This window comes from Streptopelia decaocto (genome assembly GCF_964273445.1).
Source record: "Streptopelia decaocto genome assembly, chromosome: 5".
NCBI lineage: Eukaryota > Metazoa > Chordata > Aves > Columbiformes > Columbidae > Streptopelia > Streptopelia decaocto.
Window position 1 is genome coordinate 47,871,989 of NC_138659.1, and position 13,391 is coordinate 47,885,379.

The 13,391-nt window shown below is 34.6% G+C and overlaps 1 protein-coding gene across 7 annotated transcripts in view; it reads left to right on the forward strand.

Annotated features, from left to right (window-relative positions):
* The window catches only part of KCNMA1 (potassium calcium-activated channel subfamily M alpha 1), a 474,521-nt gene that overhangs the window by 296,679 nt on the left and 164,451 nt on the right, over positions 1-13,391 (forward strand). For all 7 annotated transcript variants that reach the window (XM_082054432.1, XM_082054433.1, XM_082054435.1 and 4 more), the window contains 4 exons: positions 4,199-4,274; positions 8,350-8,425; positions 10,186-10,356; positions 11,992-12,083. In XM_082054432.1, the coding sequence (XP_081910558.1) occupies positions 4,199-4,274; positions 8,350-8,425; positions 10,186-10,356; positions 11,992-12,083 (415 nt within the window). The remainder of the gene's footprint in view (positions 1-4,198; positions 4,275-8,349; positions 8,426-10,185; positions 10,357-11,991; positions 12,084-13,391) is intronic.

Genomic DNA, 13,391 nt, shown 5'->3' on the forward strand with positions numbered 1-13,391 from the left:
ATGTGTGCACTAGTGCATTGTACAGTGTAATTTGTCCCTACTACTGAGAGTTGTTTTGTATGACTGACTATTTGTGTTAGTAGCATTATGAGGAGTAAACAGTGCAGGCATAGTGGGTTTCAGTTGCAAACACTGAACTGATTCTTTTACTCTCAACACTTGAGAGTAAGGTAATGAGTACCTGGAAACAAGGACACTGAAACCTGCCAGCTGCAGCTCTGCCATTATCCAGTCTTTTTATGTGTTTCGTACACATCACTTTTCAGAGTTATTTTTTTACACTGTTCTCGAATACTCATCTCTTATGAATATTTTTGTTTTTCCTTCTTTAAACAGGCTTCATCTCTGCTCAACTATAATCCTTTCAGCCCTATTTTCAAACTGTCTTTCTCACCATGGTTTATACTAAGAATGCTACTCCCAGTCTCTGCTTGTTTTGTCCTGAGCCAAATTCTCCTTGATTCTGACATCAATGTCAAATGGATTTTAAAGTACTCAGTTAGTTAGATTTTCTGCTGAAGGGGATTATAAAACTCAGAAATGATCCAGTAGATTCATCACTAAATCCAGTACCCTAACACTCTGTCCCACTGAAGCAGTCTGTACTCCTTGTTCAGCAGCTGCTCAGCACCAGTGACTATCAGGGGAAACAAAATTGTTTTCCTGCAATATTCACTCTGCTGATGATATTTATATGAGGCAATATCTCTACATAGCTCAAAATAATATTGTATTCCAATTAGGTTTTCATTAAAAAAGACCTTTGAGAGGTACCTTGAAGCAAAACTGAGAATATAATTTTAATGGGCATTGAAAATACTTGAAACACAATTTTTATAGGTTTCAAAAGTTGTATTGTCATGAAGGGTTTTCCTTATCTCCTTATCTCCTTATCTCCTATATGTATCGATTTATTAGAGGAATTTTTGACTGATATAGAATATAATTTATAATAAATACAAAATTTCAATATTCCTAACATGACTGATGTAATGAATTATAAACATGTCTATAAAATATGAAGAGGTAGCATCATACAAGGTCACTGTAGTTTGACTATGAAATTTTCAATATCTTATTGAACTAATCTGCCTTTTTCTGGTGCCTGCTAATAGAGGTTATGCCTTGATACTATGAACATAAGAAGAGATTCTTGTTAAATATTACTTTCTTGCTAGGTGGATGGAACTCACAGATTATTTGCAAGACAGGAAGTACAGAAGATCATATAAAATTACATGTTCATAGGAACCTAGTAACAGAACTGTTTGGGTCTTGAGAAGAGTAGGATACTGGAGAGAATTCATTTGTCATCATCATAAGGAAAACTGTTATTTTAATTTAATTTCTGTTCTTCATATTGGAACCACACAAAACAGGTAATACTCTGAGATTTATGATGATCAATATTTGATCATCTATGTGCAATAATTCCTTTAACTATAAAACACAGCCCACAAGTAATGTCCTAGACAAGATACAGAGGTTACAAGGTGATTGTAACCTTTTATAATTACAAGCCAGTTCCATTTGTAGTTCAAGCAAACTGTTCAACAATCTCTCCACTTTCATTTTTTTAAAATTCTATTCTCTGAAGGGAATTCTTTAGAATAGTGTAGGCTGTAGCAAATGCAGAACTTAGTCCATAATGATTTTTTTCTTCCAGAAAAAATACATTGAAATCATAGTCTTTTTGTTCTTCCATTCGAGTCTCAGCAACTAAAATATATCTTAAGCATTGTAAGAGTTTGGAGACAGTAATTTTCTTGCTTTTATGTTTCTCAGATTTCTTTTTTAAATATTGCAATGAGTAACTCAACCATCTTATTAGCTTCAGATGCAATGCAAAACATTTGAAAGAAAAGATTTGTCTCCCAGCAGCCATTTTTCAAAATGTTCATAGGGAGTGGAGTAAGGGGGAGATAGCTGGATGGAGTAGAGCTGAGGAAGATTAGGGTTGCTAGTAAAGATTCCTTCCCTCCCTGTCCATCTGTATCTCTTTGGACAGAACTAGCAACTGTGGGAACTACTGCAAGTGGAGCAGAAGGAAATGTCTCTCATAGTTTCAGCACTATGATCCAAAATGATCACAGAATCTTAGAATCATAGAATCATTTAGGTTGGAAAAGACCTCAAAGATCATAAAGTCACACCGTTAACCTGAGACTGCCACATCTACCACTAAACCATGTTTCCTCAGCACCACATCTACACATCTTTTAAACATCTCCAGGGATGGTGACTCATGCACTTCCCTGGGCAGCCTGTTCTGAAGTTTTCCAACCCTTTCCTTGAAGAAAATTTTCCTAATATCCAATCTGAACCTTCCCTGGTGCAACTTGAGGCCATTTCTTCTTGCCCTATCACTTGTTACTTGGAAGAAGAGGCCAACACCCTCCATGCTACAACCTCCTTTCAGGTAGTTGTAGAGAGTGATAATATCTCCCCTCAGCCTCCTTTTCTCTAGACTAAACTGCCCCATTTCCCTCATATGCTCCTTGTAATACAACTTGTGCTCCAAACCTGTCACCAACTTAGTTGCCCTTCTTTGTACATGCTCTGACATCTCAATGTCTTTCATGTAGTGAGGGGCCCAAAACTGAACACAGTATTTGAGGTGTACAGGGAGACTCCCCTAGTCCTGGTGGCTACACTATTTCTGATACAAGCCAGGATGCTGTTGGCCTTCTTGGCCACCTGGGCACACTGCTGGCTCATGTTCAGCCAGCTGTTGACCAAGGCACCCAGGTCCTTTTCTGCCAGGCAGCTTTCCAGGCACTCTTCCCCAAGCCTCTGTCGCTGCCTGAGATTGTTGTGACCCAAGTGCATAATTTTGTTGCTTTTAATCTAAATCCCCAAATCCAGTTTTCAAATTGTGATTAATCTTCAGAGTTCCCCATGGTCAGTAACTACAAAGAAACTTTATATCCATGTAGTACACAGACAGGAACTACTTATAAGTCTCAACAAGAGTAAATTTTCATTTAACAACTTTACAAGAATACTGCAGAAATAAAGCCTTGATTTAAACACATCTCACCAAATGCCTCTTTGCTGTCAAAGGAACCTCCTGACTCCACTGAGGTGACAAAGGTTGTGACCATGTATATAAGTTTGCCAGGACCAGTCTTTCCTTAAGTGTCTAGAAATAAAATGTGGTTTATAGCACTGGAAATGGGTAAAGTAAATGTTAATAAGGACGAAGTATGGACCTAACTGTGACAGTTGCAATACCATGTTACACAACATTTATGTAACTCTTGGCTGTACCATCTAATAAAAATTATCCTCAAAGCCTTATTTTAATTTTATAAGCTGTGCATGGGTAAAATACACAATGTACTTCTATTCATATGCCGAAGAGCTGCAGCCAAATTATTTACTGTCAGCATAAGTCTGTTTTATAATTTAAGCCCTTAATCTTCTATAGTATTTTCTTTTGTGCGTGCTCTCTCTGTGTATGTCTCACTGGTTTTACAGTTGTCTGTGAATTGCTATCAATGCAACCTGATTTCAATACAAAAATGCTATTTCTTTGTGAAAATAATTACTTCTTTAATAGTCAAAATGTAATCTATTCCTGTAGTTATCTTCTAATGGAAAGAATTACAGTATATTTGTCAGTTTTAAGAAAGAATGTGTAGTTTCTCTGTTCTCCTGCTTGAGTTTTTGGAAATAAGGTGAACATAGGGAGCATTATCAGAACAAAAGGTTTTACGTCATTAAGATTTACCAATTTAATCAGCTATATACACAGTGTACTTTATCCAGGTTATCAGATTTCTTGTCCATAATCTCTTATTTTTCACTAAGCAACGTGAGAGCTTGGAGGACTGAGGATGTTTCAGATCTGTATGTATCTTTGACAGCCTCACAGAGAAAGACGTGCACTAGAACTACCAATAGAACCTCAGTGAGGTTTTTTCATCTTAGATTTCATCTCCTCCTGTGGCTTCCTACATAAACTAAGGCTTTCTGGTAGGATGCTTCAGCTATTAAGGAAATAAGTTTAAAACAATTTTAAAAAGACCTGATAAGGATCTTGGAACCATTAAATATGGAAGAACATTTCAAAGGTATTTGACATTTTGTATGCTACCTCTGTTGATTTCATTGATCACTGTCATTGTAAGAGAAATGTTATAATTTGAATTATTCTTTACTAGAGTTTGTTGATTTTTTTTTTTTTAAACTGCAGGTTTAAGATTTTTAAGAGCCCTTAGACTGATTCAGTTTTCAGAAATTTTGCAGTTTCTGAATATCCTTAAAACAAGGTAAGACATTTTCTTATGTACTGAGTTAGTTGCATTGGTGACAGAACAAAAATGTTTTATTGTTTGTGGTCTTAGCAATATATTGTTTACTTTTCTGGAGAAAACAAACAAACAAACAAACTTGTTATGTGTTCTTCAAACCTTTTTGTGCTGATGAATGATTTATCAATGTCAGCATCTTTTGCCATGTGACCACTAGAAGATTTTACTTCATGTGTTGAAATATCTGGAAAAGACTAAGTGCTGATAAATTAAAAGCAGAATGAATTATAAAGCTCTGCACTGATTAAGTATTCCTTCTTTCCACCTACTCAGTCCATATTCTGCTGCCTTGGAAAAGCAGAAATCACAATTCATTCAAGAGAATACAGCTAAAAATTACTTTGAGAAATAACCATTGTGGCTCTATTTCAGTTTTTGTTTTGAACTGAGCATACTTCTTCCCATCAAAAACATATGAAAAAATTAATTTTATACTCAGATATCTTTATATCGTGTTCACAGTCATTAGCATTTCTTTCAAAGTATTTTTAAAATATTCGAAGTAACCTTCTGACTTTCACTGATTCTTCAGGCTATTAATACATGAAAGCTGTGCAGAAGCACAACTTTGAACAAAAGATCACTTTGAGGGAAAAAAAAGTAACTTCACCATGCCTTGCAGTTGAAGACACATGGCCTTTCGTCATTCCGTAAAATTCCCCAGCTGAAGTATTTGATCCAGCTTCCAATAATTACTGTAAACTCAGTTCCATTCTGAAATCCTGTGCTCTCTCCACTATTCGATGATGCATGTTTGAAGGCTTTACATACAAGTAACTCCATTTATTTGCTATGTTAATTAGTAGCAATGGGAAAATACATAATTGAGATTTGTACACACAATAAACAGCTGTTTTTTAACCCTTAACCTTGAAACTATTCTCTTTGCTGTAAAATTCTCACACTGTCTGTGTGACTCTAGGGAATCCAGTTCTTGTCAAAAAAAGGAATAAAATAATGTGCTGTGAAGATGTCGTCCAGTAGGTTGGATTGCTACCTGTATAGTGAAGGAGAGTAATTTGTGGAGGAGCTCAGAATATCTGATGAGAACAACCTGGCCAAAAGAAATAGCAGTCAATGGAAAAGCCTCATAAACTCAAAGGATCTTAGATAAAGGCTAAAAGCCCCTTCAGAAGGGGTGGATTTGTAAACTTCCAGATCCATCAAGGAAGGGATACTGCATTAAGCACATTCAGCACATTTAAAGCTGGCTTATTCAAGATATAAATGTTCACTTAAAATAGCATTTCTCTGATGCAAAATTTACTCTTAGCTTGGATATAATCTCTGTGATTATTTATATGAATGTTGAAGTATCTGTAAAACACAAATATTGATTATTAGAAAGCCTGTAAAGCAGAGACTCCTTGTATGGCTGCTTTTGACTAGAGGTATTTTAGTGTGCTTGGCATTAATAACAAGTAAATACTGACAAGATGAGAAACTGATCGGGTGTAAAGGGCATTGCTGTGTTTTTAATATTTGGCGCAATTAGAGAAGAAACTTGGTCCTTTTTTTCTTCTTTCACTCAGTAAAGAAAAAAGGTTTATTCTATCCTATAAATCAAAATTACTCCTGGAATAAGTGACTGAGATACAAGGGTTAAAGAAGCATGTATTATTTACACAGTGGGCAGAAGGGTTGTTTCAAACACTGGAATCCAAAGAAAGAAGCTAAACAGTGCAAAAATAGAGGCAGTGAGAAGCCTAGCAACGTAGTATGGGAGTGTTAGATAATTATCTGAATATCTGAAAAATGGTTAATTTTATATCAAAAGAACCAGTAAGGCAAAGCAAAATCTTTCTGCAGCATATTAAAAGACTGTGCTCTGACAAAGATTTTTGTTTCCCTAATTTGAAATTAAATGTATTTTTCTCAATAATTTTTGTTCCTGTGTTTTATGAAAGAGAATGAATTGTGTGGTGTTCAGTTGAAAATTTCTCCATCACTTCACCATTTTCTAATATTTTTCAACAAAACTACAGAGGCTTAGGTAGGGCTCACAGTAAGAGATTTTGCACAGATGTTGGAAAGAGCTTAAAGAGAGGAAAATGTTTGTGGCTAATCCTTCATCTATATTTAGACTGTGGCAGAAACACAGGAGTATTTCATAGATGAGAGATAAGGTACAATGTTTAATAAATCCGCAAAAATAAAATGTACTAAACAAGTCATGTAAATAGTTATTTTTAATGACCGCTGTCATTTGCTTGTATTAAATTAATATGTGGAGACCAGCTGACACATTATTGTATTAGGAGTCACTCTTGTTCTAAATTCAGGTGAAGAATACCTTTTGTAATGGAGCTTAGCATAAGTGTGCTTTCTATTATTTGGTTCAATATAGGAACCTGTTGTTTAGGGTCCTGTGCTATGACTGAATTTTGTCGCCAAAAAATACAAACTTACATCAACCATATCTTAAGAAACAGAGAAATAAGGAATATGTGTTGATGCAGGAGAACACCAACTAATTGCAGAACTTCTGATATATTACCCTATTTTTGAGGATTTTTATATTTCTTTCCTAGTACCCACAGTTGCCCACTTCACTAACCGTAACACTCAAAATCATTTTTAATGGAGCTGGTCTGATTAATTTTCCAGGTTCGTTTTGTTTTGTTTTGCATTTTTATTGTCCTTAAAGTAGTTATAACCAGAAGCATTAATTAATTATGCTGCAAAACTACTCCCACTAACACTGACAGCGAATTCTTCCCAATTTTTATTATTTTGGAGTGTAATGCTTTAGGAATAATAGTGATTTTCCTGAGGCATTATTCTTTCTTCAAAATATTTTCAAAAAACAAAGGAGAGCTATTTCCAATAGTTCCATGAGTGGATAGGATTATTTAGACATAGTAATACGTGGACTTCCTTGTTGAATATCCTTCTTAGCTTTTGAAATCATAGCAATTTTTGTAAGAAGAGAGGGAGTGAGCTTTACTTATATTTCTTCCACAAACTTTTAAGTTTGTTATGGTATGGTGTTTTCCTGCTGAATGGAGAGAGGTCCTTGCTTCAAAATCACTTCTGTATACAACAGAGAACATATTGCTTAATTAGACTATAAAGAGTTTAAAGAGTTTGCAGAGTTTGACTGGTAGGTTTCAATCTTTTTTTTTTTTTTTTTTTTTTTTTTTTTAAGAAAAATGTGAATGTGGAGTATGAAATACTCCAGGAAATACTCTAGCTCCATCTGAATTTCCACAAAGAATTTCATAGGAGTTCAAGCAAGCAGAATAACAGGAAAATTATATAGGACTTTACACATGAAGTGTAAAATACTTAAGTTATTTAATTTGAGAAATGTAATTGTTTCATAAAACCAGCATGATGTATGGATTGACTGCAATAGTTCAATAATTGTTTACTATAACTGTAGGGAAATATAGTCTTGCCCTGTGGTCATGTATGCCACTGTTAACATGTGGTGAGTATGCAAGAAAAACATCCGTCTTGCTGTTAATTTTCTAAGCCTCCACAAGTCTGGGGTCAAAAGCACAATGAGTATAGAAGAAGCTTAAAAGCTACGAAAAATGAAATAATTCAAAAACCATCAGTCAATTGTATGTATGGATGCGTGTTCAGCAGCTAACATTAATTGGCATTTCTCGGTTTAATTCATTGGACCTGCATGGATGTATTCCAGAGTGGCAGAATATGTAAATGTAAATAATTGCTGAGGTGTATAGTAATGAAAAATGAGAAGGTGAGTGTACTGAGATGCACCCAAATAATTTGTGAAAAAGCATTATTTATTTCTATTTGATTGTGACTACAGATGTAGTTAATGTTTCCATTTGTCTTTGTGCTCTCTAATGTATGGGAATTTTTCTTTCAAGGTATCTAAATTATGCAAATGTGAACTCTGAAAAGAACAAATAATGCATATTTTGCATAGGTTTTTTTATCAAGTTTTTTAGGGAACCTGCATCTCTTGAGTCTAAACTGCATACTTGTGTATGTATCAAAAAATGTGATAAATTCCAGTCTAAGTTCCTATTTGTTGTTGGGTTTTGTTTATTTTCAGTAATTCCATCAAGCTAGTGAATCTGTGCTCTATATTTATCAGCACGTGGCTGACAGCAGCTGGGTTCATACATTTGGTAAGTACATTTGAAAATACTTCATTGACTTTTTATCATGGATCATCTGCTTTCTGAGCTACTTTATTACCTGAAATTGCCTTGCTCTGGAAATCCCTTAACACATCTATAGAGTATAATAAAAAAAGACATCACAGGTTCCCGAATTTTAGGCTTCTACTCAAAACTAATTCTGAATAGTAGGTAATACATCATTAACCTCAGCATTAAAATATGAGACTTGAAATGACGCAACTTCTGGAATGATTACAAATTACCAGTAGGTGGCAATGTGTCCTAAATAACTACCCGGAGAGCTTCGTGGAAGGGGCTGGCCGAGCTGAAATGATGCTGAAGTCCGGAGGAATCAATGATTGTTCTAGAAGAAAGCAGTTCTGTATTTCCACGAGAAGTAAAGGGATTGCTAACATGCCAGGTGGCATTTTTATAGAGAGAATTTCCTTCTCTTTTGTTTTTAAATTTCAAATTTTTGTAGTAGCTTTCAGTCAGTGATAACATAGCTGTTTTGTTTTGTTTTGTTTAAAAAAACAGGTTTTTATTCCACACTTAACAGTAAGATAATATCGAAGTATATATGAGTTCATAAATGGGAATATCCATGTGTCTTTGATAGGCATGTGTTTTTTAAACTAGTAGCCTCTACTGATTTGTTTGGTAAATATAATTAAATCCTGTTAAGTGTTTATCCTTTGAGTGCACTTTATGATCAACTTAGAATCAGGAAAATTTCAAGGTGCTAGTAGTAATAAATTATTTAGGAATAGTTTGGGACTAATATTACAATTTAATTATATTAATGTTAGTCCAGAGCAATTCAACTGACTTCATTTGAATTACCTTGAGCAGCATTCAGTTATATAAGATTAAATTTGGAATGTTTATCTTCTTATTATACTAGATAGTAATTTAATTGTCACTGATAAAGAAAATCACAGAATTTTGGATGTTTACGATATACTTCTTATTAATGGATGACCACTTTTTTATACTCCTCTGGGTAAATATAGCACTTTTATCATAGAAACATTAGATTTTTCTATTTTTTGAAGCAAAAAAAACCCCAGCATCAGGAGGGAAGGAATGCTGGTTTTTAGGACTTAAATTTGTTTGTTTTGGTGTTTTGTTTCTTTTGGGTATTTTTTTGTTTTCTTTTGTTCTTCCTCCCTCCCCCCAACCCCGGCATCAGTTTCTCTTTCATACTGTAGGAATCCTCACACTTCAAAATCTTTACTGTGAAACAAATATTAGAGGGTATTCTCCTTTCCCACTGATAAATTTATAACTTTGTAATGTACAGTAGCTGGCCTCTTGGAAAAGTAATAGCATATCACTAAACTTAACATATCAGTAATGCCTTCAATAGCTTTAAAAATAACACTTTAAACCAAAAAAAAATAATACTTTAAAACAAAACCATGAAGAAGTATAATTGCATTACAAGTAAGATTTACCCTGAAAATATTCTAAACAAACTGCTATAAAATGAACTTGCCTGTCTGTGTTAGTAAGTTATATTATTTAGTGGTGAATGGAAAAGATACTTTCCATAAATAATATGAGTGGCAAGACTGTGCATATTGGCAAAAGAGCTGTAATGCTACAATTGGGACAGGGTTAGATTCTGTATTTGTTCAAAATAAATCACGGGAAATGATTCAGAGTTTATATTATGTGCCAAATTATATATATACACACACATATTTCAGTAATTTGTGGTACAACTCTATTAATTCATTATATGTTTTCTTGTACATTTTAAGGTGGAGAACTCAGGGGATCCATGGGAAAATTTCCAAAATAATCAGCCGCTAACATATTGGGAATGTGTTTATTTACTGATGGTTACAATGTCCACTGTGGGCTACGGAGATGTTTATGCAAAAACAACCCTTGGTCGCCTTTTCATGGTCTTCTTCATCCTTGGGGGATTGGTAAAAACTCTTTTTTTTTTAATTATTGTTATTCCAGCTACCTGTATATCTCAGTGCTGTGATTAAAGAAAAAGAATATCTGGTTTAGTGAATTAAAATTAATTATAAAACTTCTAAACATGTTTAATACACCCCATTTTTTTAATAGATATTTTGGCAGAGCTTGTCCAATTAGTCCAGTTTAGTAGAGTCAGAATTTTAAAATGCATTTAAATGAGTAATGCCTGTGAATGCATGAAGTGCCTTAATATTTCAACTTATAATGTTATTTGTAGTCCTTTACTTTTTAGTGACTGACTGTAGTGCATTTTTTGAGGCTGTTATTAATACTTAAAGGCACTTTGCGGTTTCAGAAATTCTACCCACCCTTCTGTGTTCCTTCCCAGAATTCCAACAAACACTGTGGCTTTGGACTGTCTTAAAGAGCAGCTTGCCTGATCCAGATGAAGGCAAACCACATTCTCTTTCATTTCAAACATCCTTTCATGTCATGTAGCACACAGTTTATCACATGGCCGTAACCCGTATGCTTTTATATCAGCAAATTCTCATGTTCTTTGTCCTGTATGTGCATAGTACCAAAGTAACTAATTGTCTTATGTCAACTTTTCTATTACATATAAATGTTAGTAATATTATAGGACCTATTGTAATGTTAGTCTCTGAAATAGCAAGGTTTATTTTAATCACACTGTGCAAGGTAAGTGCTTTATGTATTACTCACAATATATACTGTGCACCCACATACATATGTATATCGTCACTTTACTCTCATATATTGATTTCACATATACCTACATCTTGCAGAGGTGATATGCATATAACTAATTTTATGAATGCCATATATGAGACACATACAGATACATGGATATGAGTATATATATGAGCATAAATATATGCATTCCCATTGATGCTTATTGACATATGAAGTCAAAGACTATGTCAACTGGCAGTAGCTCTTCGAAATATCCAGCCACAAGGAAGATGTTTGTTGGACAAAACATGGCAGAATATTTTTTATTTTCTCCTCAAAATCTTTTTTCTATCATGTGTTATTCCAATCCTTTTGAAAACAAACTTTTGGAAAAGTTTTTTTTGGGGGGGTGGGGTGGTGACCCTTTTGTTTCTTGACAGGGGAATAACCCCTCATTCCATCTTGTTTTTGTCTTCTTTTGAATCCTAATCATGGGGGAAAAAAGTCTGTCTTTTAAAACAGAAATGTAACAGTACTCATAATACTTGTTTTTGTTTTGTTTTGTTTTCAGTGGAGCTTGGATAGTTTTTTTCCCCTCCCCTTTTCAGGAAGAATTAGACATAACTATATTTTGTGATTAGATATGAGTTTGAATTAATTTTGTTATTTTTTTTGTTTTGTGTGCCTATTTTTCCTCTTTGGATTGTTTTCTTAATTTATAAGGTGTGTACCTTCTCCAAGACCAACTTTTGCATTGAGCTTCTTGTTTTGTTTGATAAGAACTTTTGCATTTTTTAAATTTTCATTTTAAACAACTTCATAGATCTAATTCTTTTACATTTTCAGATCTTAAAGATATATATCTTCTGAAAATATTCATCATCCCCCTTTCTTTGGCCTCTCTTTTTAGTCTTTTCTTCTGTCTCCTATCTTCTTCTTAGGCCATGTTTGCCAGCTACGTCCCTGAAATCATAGAGTTAATAGGAAACCGCAAGAAATATGGTGGTTCCTATAGTGCGGTTAGTGGAAGAAAGTAAGTATCCCAAGAGGCTCTGCTGCCTCTGCTGCAGTAGAACACTCTCTGCATGCCATTTTCTTTTTTTTTTTTGTGTTTCTGTTTCATGCATGTAGGCAATGTTTGCTCGCTACGTGCCAGAAATTGCTGCTCTCATCCTTAATCGGAAGAAATACGGCGGGACTTTTAACTCAACCCGAGGCAGAAAGTAAGTCAAAAAAGACCAGGTGTGGTTGTGTGACTTTAAAGAGCCCCTGAAGGTGGTAACAGCTGACTCACAGCTTATAAGGCTGTATTCCTTGACATCAGATGTTACCACTGGACAGTCGTCACACTATAATTAGAGACCTGGGCTATGCTATGGTACAAGTCACAACATTTTGTCCCTACTTCAAGGGAACCTGGATACCACTAAGACTATACTGACATGTAAAAAATGCTGCTATTGCATATGCAGTTAGCTTCTGGAACAGGGTTGACTTGCCATTTCACAGTTTTGGGCATCATATTGTCATGTGGTCATCTCTTAACTAAGTGACAGTGATAATTCACATGATCTTCACCCAGCTCAGTTCTTTAGATAGATTTGGTTTACTCGAGTGCAAAATATGGGATTTATGTTGATCAACTTATTCCATTAGACTATGTCAGAAGTCTGATAGTGCTGTTTCTTATTGTTCAAACAGCAGATTCAGATCTCATGCTGCTCTTCATGCTGACTTCATATGAATATGGTAACCCTTGTGATTTTAGAATATATGACCAGGGATTTTAAAGTGATTTCCTTCCACACTCCATATAAAACCTATCTTAAGAAGAGCAAGTAGTAGCCATAGTATGGAAAAAAAAAAAACCAAACCCATAAAAAATACTATTTTTGCCTGGTAGCAAAAGTTAAAGTGGGGTCACATTAGCTCATTACATTTCTGTTGAAAGCCTGCTTGTTTTCTTGACCAAGTTAAAATCAGCTCTTTCTGGCATTCCCAGCATCTAGACCTGCTGGGTTATAGCCTTTAATGAACTATAATAGATGTACTTGCCAGTATAGTAACTTCTCCTTTATATCACCTCTGTTGCCATCTTTTGTGTCATTCCACACCATTGTAATATTCACTGGTAGAGATATATTTGCCCTAAAAGGCAAGTCATATAGAATCCTTTCCATATAACATAATGAAGGTATTGCAACAATACAACTAGTTAGTTGTCCCTCCCCTTACTTTAAGAAGTTATGTTTTTTATTTTATTCCTTTTGAATCATCACTCATGCATCATTTTATAAATTTGGATTATGGTTTTGTCAGGTTGTTTCTCCTCTCAGTGGAG